Genomic DNA, 6,549 nt, shown 5'->3' with positions numbered 1-6,549 from the left:
ATTAACGAGTTATGTCCCAGCTGCATATACTGTAAACAACATGAGAATGTGCCAAAATCAGGTTTGCTCAATAGTATCTTAGTTGTAAACAAATCATTAAATTAAGATGACATCAACATATCAATTGCATATTTCCTCCATTTTTCTTCCATTTAAAACAATGTTTTGTTCGACTTGACACACAGCCATGTGACCAAATCCTGCCCACTGATTCACCAAATGTTGAAAAGTTAGCATTGATCAAAGAGGAATACACATTGTGTATAAAGGCCGCATAACTTTGTCCTCGAAAGTCCACTAGCCTATTGTTAACACATAACACAAAACGCCATAGATGGGCTAACAAAGCAAATGTAAATGATCTTGTGGTTGGTATAAACCTTTGAGCAATTAATATTTGAAGAAAAAAATACAATATAGCAACACATACGGACATACCATATAACAATACTTAAATCAATATGGTCTTTCATATATTCTCATCAAATATGTGTATTATACTGTATGCATATATGTACAGTGTGTATGTACTGTACAAATGCATGTACGTATGTACTATGTATACTGCACCCTTTGGAGTATGTTTTCTTTTGCAGAGCATCTGAAACAATCATACTTGTTTTACAGACCTGTTTAATATGCTTTTCACTTTTCCTTGAATTATTTACTCCTTCCTTGGAAGCGCAGCACCCTGTGTCAAAAATAAGAAGTACAATGCAGGCGTAATGCAGACCATATTAAATATTATTAGCACATGCCGCAGGACAGTAAAAGACGCGCTGCAGGCCTCAAATGTGATGTATCTTGAACTCTATTTTAAGTGCTGGTTAATTAAATCAAATGAGAAATGTATGGGTCGTTAATGTTCAGAAGCAACTTTCATAAAAAGAGACACTTTTCTCAAAGTATATTTTCAGCAAATGCCAAATGTGTTAAGCCTACCTATTTTTGATGCAAGAGCTGAACAAATAAAACAAAAACACGTCTTTATGTGTAGCTAAGAATAATTACACTTCCACCGTATTGTCCAATAAGAAATAACTAAAACAAGGATGATGTCACAAAAGTAAATACACGGTATTTATAATAATAAGGTAGGAATAACGAAATGATGGTAAATTAAACGTGTTACTATCTCGTGAATAGAGGTCAATCATCACCTCCACTGATTGTTTGTGATGCCACATTAATCATTACACACAGAGGCAATGATTACAGAACCAGTCTTGACTGAAGTATGGTAATGTTTGTTTGTTTTTTAATTGTTTTGTTTTTTGTTTATGGAGAAAGGTTAAATGATTTTTTTAAGCAACAGAGTTTAATTTAATTTGTTGCCACAAACCAATTATTTGTTAGCATTTGTTATTGTTTGTGTAAAAATTTACTAGTTCTAAGAAAAGTAAGCACTTTAAAATTCTCTCATTTGTAATTAGACTATTTCCATTGCTTTCTTTTTAAAAGTCACCATGTAAAATGTTACAATTTATTTATTTATTTTGTGGTATGTGTTGGGAAGATGACTTGTCTCATATGGGGGAAATATTCAGGAGAATGAAGGATGCAGGCCTGACTTTCTGTCCAGTAAGTGTCCACTTGCTGAACAAGAATCATAGTACCTTGGCTTTTTGCTAGGAAAGTTGGTCGACAACTTGGCAAAGTAGATGTAATCAGGTCAGTGAATGGCCCAAAACAAAGACATAGTATTTTATTATTCCTTGATTCTCTTCCCTCTCAGTTCCTCTGACCAATCTGACAAGAAAGAACCAGCCTACCAAGATGCAGTGAATGAAAGAATGTTTAGAGTCATTTAAAGGACTAAGGATGATACTCTGGCAGGATCCAGTTCTGAGCAGTCCTGACTTCTAACAACCGGATAACATGGTGGTTTCTTGCCATGCAGCCTTTTGTCTTTCTCTCGCAGTGATTCTTAAACAGCCGCAGCCCAAACTTTAGCACCACCTAGAGGGCTCTGTCTGTGATTTAACTTGTGCCAAGGCCCATCACTAAGTCTATATAAGCGTTTTTATTCTTATTCCACCATGGACGAAATCTCCATTTATCTTTAACAAAAGTAACTTTAAATGTGTCCAGATGGCTGAAATTGTTCTAGCAAGTTCTCGTTACGTATTTTACCCAGTGACTGGCAGTCATTTTCAATAATACCAATACATTTTCAGGTAAAGTGAGTATGTTTACATGTAGCTAAAAATCCTTTCAAAACCTGAATATTGGCAATATTCTGGTATTTAAAAACCCAAATAAGACCCCTGGGTTACCCCTTTTGTAACCGATATATTTCTTCATGTAAACGTAGTTGGATACCTTGACTGAAAGGGGCATTAGTTTGCTATATTCACAAGGAACCTTGGTCTTTAAAGCATAGAAACGACTTGCACGCGCAGCACCGCCCCACTCACTAAACGGGCCTCACTTGAATACATTGATTTTTCTGCGGCGTTTTCACATAATTTTTTGTCTTTACGACGAAAATGCCACAATGTCTGTGTATCTTTACACGCATATGAGCGTATACGTCTGTGCTTCTGGTTTGCTGGCCAAAATTAGCTAAAAAAACATCAGAAAATAAGCTTAAACTTTTTATTTTTTTATTTTTGTAGATCATCATCATCAAGTCCAGAATTATGAAATAAATGTCAACATTCAAATCATTAGAGAATACTTTCAATAAAGATTGGTATTTTGAAAGAATAAGAATAATCAAGCAATCAATTAATCAATCAATCAATCAATCTTTATTTGTAGAGCACTTTTCATACAAAAAAATGCAACTCAAAGTGCTTTACATAGTTTAAAAACAAAACCCCAGCCCACTGCCCCCCACAATACCGACCCATATAAAAAAAAATGTGTAGACTTTGTGGAGCAGGTTCAGTCTGCTCTTTGTTAAAATTTATAAATGTAAAAAATGAAATGGTCTATTGCATGCAAGTGCTGCTTCATGCATGTGTTGCCCATCATTTTTGCAAACAACTCTGTCAGCAGCATTACATACTCGTGCTCATCTCAACCCTCTTTCTCACATAATCCTACAAACTAACAAGCTAACCCTCATCTTTCTCATTATCCCTGACCTGAATGCAAGGGCTCCAATATCTCAACACTTTCAGAGTTGTTCAAGGTGATTAACCTTGGATTTTATGCAAAGTACATATGATTCCAAAGTAGAACACACCCAAGCATTAGCTGTTAATTAAAATTATTATTATGGCATACAATTAAAGGTTGAAGCTAATTGCAAAGCAGGTCTTCCACTGAATGTATTTTCTGTGTTTTGTATAATTGTTTGTAAACATTCCAACTGTTAAAAAAAAAAAAGGCAACATATTGGCACACTATTATACAAACATTTGACCTAAAGGGGGGACAAATACCAGGAAGGTAGGAGATAAAATTAACATCCAAGCAGGATTGTTATCAAAAATGGAAGATACAGTAAAGTTAGTGATCAAGATAAGGCAGCCAAGCTTCACTGAAAATGCTATACAACAAAATTACATGAGAGAACATTGCAGACAATTGGTTTGTCACCTTCCTAAAATAATGGCCCAAATCTTCTTTTTTTTCTTCAGTTTTTTTCCAAAGAAGCACACAAAAAATCTGAACCAAATGATGAAATATATTTATAAATAATTTTATTTCAGAACTTAGATCTGTTTAACTAAGTATTTAGCAATATTTAGCAGAGGTGGCCAGATCATAAGATCTGGGGAAAAAAAAGAAAAAAGATTTGTAGCATACTATGACCTTATAGATAAAGTAAGAAGCTTGGGAATCCGGGAGGGCCTCAGAGTATAGCCGCTGCTCTTCCACATTGAGAGAAGCCAGAAGAGGTGGCTCAGCCATCTGGTTAATATGCCTCCTGGGTAGGATTTCCAGACACTTTCCACTGGGAGAAGGCCAGGATTATCACCCAGGACACGCTGAAGAGACTATATGTCTCCTGGTTAGCCTGGGAATGCCTCAGGATTCCCCCTAGAAGCGCTGGATGAAGTAGCTTGGGAGAGGGAAGTCCTTGCTAAAGCTGCTGGACGGACAACCTCAAGTCAAGATAATTGCAAAAGGATGGATGGATGGATGGATGGATAAATGGATGGATTGATTGATGCAAATAGACTGGTTTTGATATGCATTTTTTTAACTAACAATATCATATTTTACTCCAATTGTCATGGAAGTGGGGGTACTGCTGTTGTTATTTTAACTTGAAACCCTTTTTGTTTGATTCCTTGACCGCAAGCAAGTATGCACACTTTGACACCAAATTTGTCATTTTCGCTACAACAGAACCAAATATATCGGCCTCTCAAGTGTAGTCTGTGGCCATTAAAAAAATATATATATATTTTAGGTACAAAGTGTGACTCACTTGTGTCTTTCTATGACCAATGGGATCTTTGTCTCATGAATTGAAGTCAAAAAAGGAAAAAAAATGCAGAATATGAATTCTGCTGGGGGTGCCAATTTTATTCTAAGGTGTGGTCACGTTAAGGAACTCGTATAACTGCACCTGCATGCTGATGCTGAACATTTTTTAAGCAGACAGGCACAAAATGATCATCTTGAAGACATTCAAGGACCTGACTTTGATGAAAAAAATCCTTTATGGAGAGCAACCACAGTCCATTAATGTAATGTATTAATGTTGTTATTGCTAACTAACTATAGTGACATCTATACTCCAGCAGTCTTTATCAAAAAATTATCTGTTTAGGGAAAGGGATTCCAGTTGATGTATGCATTTTTCGGCAACTTTGTGTAAGTGCACTGTAATTTTTATGGACTCCGTTGTGCTTCAGGTTCTTGGTGGTTTGCTTCATATGCTGCAAAACAACAAGTTTCAACTCAAGATGTGTGTTGACTCGTGGCCTACCTTCAGTACTGCTATCTGCTACCGTCAAAACCAGGTCGACAAAGGGACAAAGATCGATTCTAGGAATCTGATTACTTGTCTTGTTGATGTCTACATTACATTATCTTCCTATTATTTGCAGATTGGAAGTGGTTTAGGGGAGATTCCTGAGAATTATCGCATCTTCTCCAAAAACCAGGACAATTTAAGAAGTCTGCTGGCTGATGACAAATTTATCAAGTGGCGGAACGGACTTGAATTTGGAGGTGGTTGAAACCGTTTGAAACAGAATTATTTTACCTACTGTAATTCCCTCGTAAATCGTTTTGGAGTAGATGTAAATATTTAGCTTGTGATATGCCCTCCCAAAATAAAGTCAAATTTGGAACCTCTAATCATGAACACAGTAATGTGTTTAATTGTTTCGTTTTACATTTATCTGGGATTAAATCTCACAATTTACAGATGGTTGTACCACAGCAGCCGTTTCCATGAATCCGTTCTCTTTGTTCAAGCTTCATTGGTTGAAACCAGCCCATTATTTGACTCCTCTGATATGTTGTATTAAAATGAATGTGTTTATATTCTGGTGATTAAAAGTTGCCTCCAAAATTATTGGAACAGTAAGGTCAATTTTTTTTTTGTCTTGTGCACTGAAAAAAGATGATGGAAAATTTTAACCTGGGACAAGAAATCAATATATCAACTTTTATTTAAAGGCATTTACACAAATGCAAAACTGAAGATAGACAAGCCCATTTTCCATTGCCATCATGTCAATTTAATTTGCCGTTTAAAATGTAAGCATGATAGCATGATGATAAACCCTGATAAACTAATTTTGTTCTTGTGTCTATTTAAGCTGCAAGTTATCACAGTCAAATTGTCCGCGAAATTGCTTCTCTCAGAGGATTCCATGTTAAGGAATATGGAGGTTATTCCTACATCCACTACAGCCCAGAGAAGTACAACTTGCACGAGTGAGTAGAAAATAAGTCATTGATTTGAGTTGGTGTTTTTGCTCATATACATACATTCATTCCCTGTTTCATTCCCTGGTTGCCAGAAACTCATCCAATCTGCCAACAACTACTTTGAACGAGTCCCATGCTGAGCTTGTGGTCAAACAGTTGCCTTATGGAGGAAGCAAGGAAAGCGTCAATCTAGTGAGAGCCTATGTCAAACATCTGCCAAACTGGTGTGTAGTGGATGAGAAGGGACATCCTGTGTCTTGGTTGCTGACTGATGAGTTCAATGAGATCAGAATGGGATACACCCAACCAAAGCATAGAGGGAAAGGTCACCAATATAATGTGGTGGCTACCTTGATACGACAAAGAATATCTGAAGGTTTGCCCGTGTTTTGCCATATCCATAAAGATAACTTGGCATCTCTTAAACTTATGCGAGGGTCCGGCTTGACCCTTGGTGAGGAAACATCCCTCATGTTTATATCTGATGACGACATCTGAGTACTAACTACTGTACTAAAAAAAATCTTTCTCTGCTTTGAAACCACAGACATGGGAATAAAATTAAAACAAATCTTGTGAATGCCTCTTATTTATCTCTTTTATGTCTTGGTGCAATGTCCATTGTCCATTTCAATAATTATACAATGCATGCTTTCATTTTCTGTACTGTTTAGGCCAAGAGGATTAGATGTCCATTACGAGGGT

At 36.4% G+C, this 6,549-nt stretch overlaps 1 protein-coding gene across 1 annotated transcript; it reads left to right on the top strand.

The window, feature by feature from the left end:
* The first annotated feature begins 4,571 nt into the window (after positions 1 to 4,571).
* Positions 4,572 to 6,342, top strand: LOC147176774 (glycine N-acyltransferase-like). The gene is made up of 5 exons (XM_086072122.1): positions 4,572 to 4,649; positions 4,818 to 4,926; positions 5,005 to 5,136; positions 5,733 to 5,850; positions 5,937 to 6,342. Exons 1-5 carry the CDS (start codon positions 4,572 to 4,574, stop codon positions 6,340 to 6,342), a joined length of 843 nt encoding a protein of 280 aa, XP_085928248.1.
* Positions 6,343 to 6,549: the final 207 nt, after the last annotated feature.

Source organism: Leptonotus elevatus, chromosome 3 (assembly GCF_054856555.1).
Source record: "Leptonotus elevatus isolate MCC_2025b chromosome 3, RoL_Lele_1.0, whole genome shotgun sequence".
Classification (NCBI taxonomy): domain Eukaryota; kingdom Metazoa; phylum Chordata; class Actinopteri; order Syngnathiformes; family Syngnathidae; genus Leptonotus; species Leptonotus elevatus.
This window is presented reverse-complemented; position numbering and strand designations above follow the sequence as displayed.

Coding starts and splice junctions, on each gene's coding strand:
- LOC147176774 (XM_086072122.1), top strand. CDS start 4,572: ATGATCATCTTGAAGACATTCAAGGACCTGACTTTGATGAAAAAAATC. Junction 5,137..5,732: donor GAACGGACTTGAATTTGGAG/GTGGTTGAAACC, acceptor TGTCTATTTAAG/CTGCAAGTTATCACAGTCAA. Junction 5,851..5,936: donor GAGAAGTACAACTTGCACGA/GTGAGTAGAAAA, acceptor CCTGGTTGCCAG/AAACTCATCCAATCTGCCAA.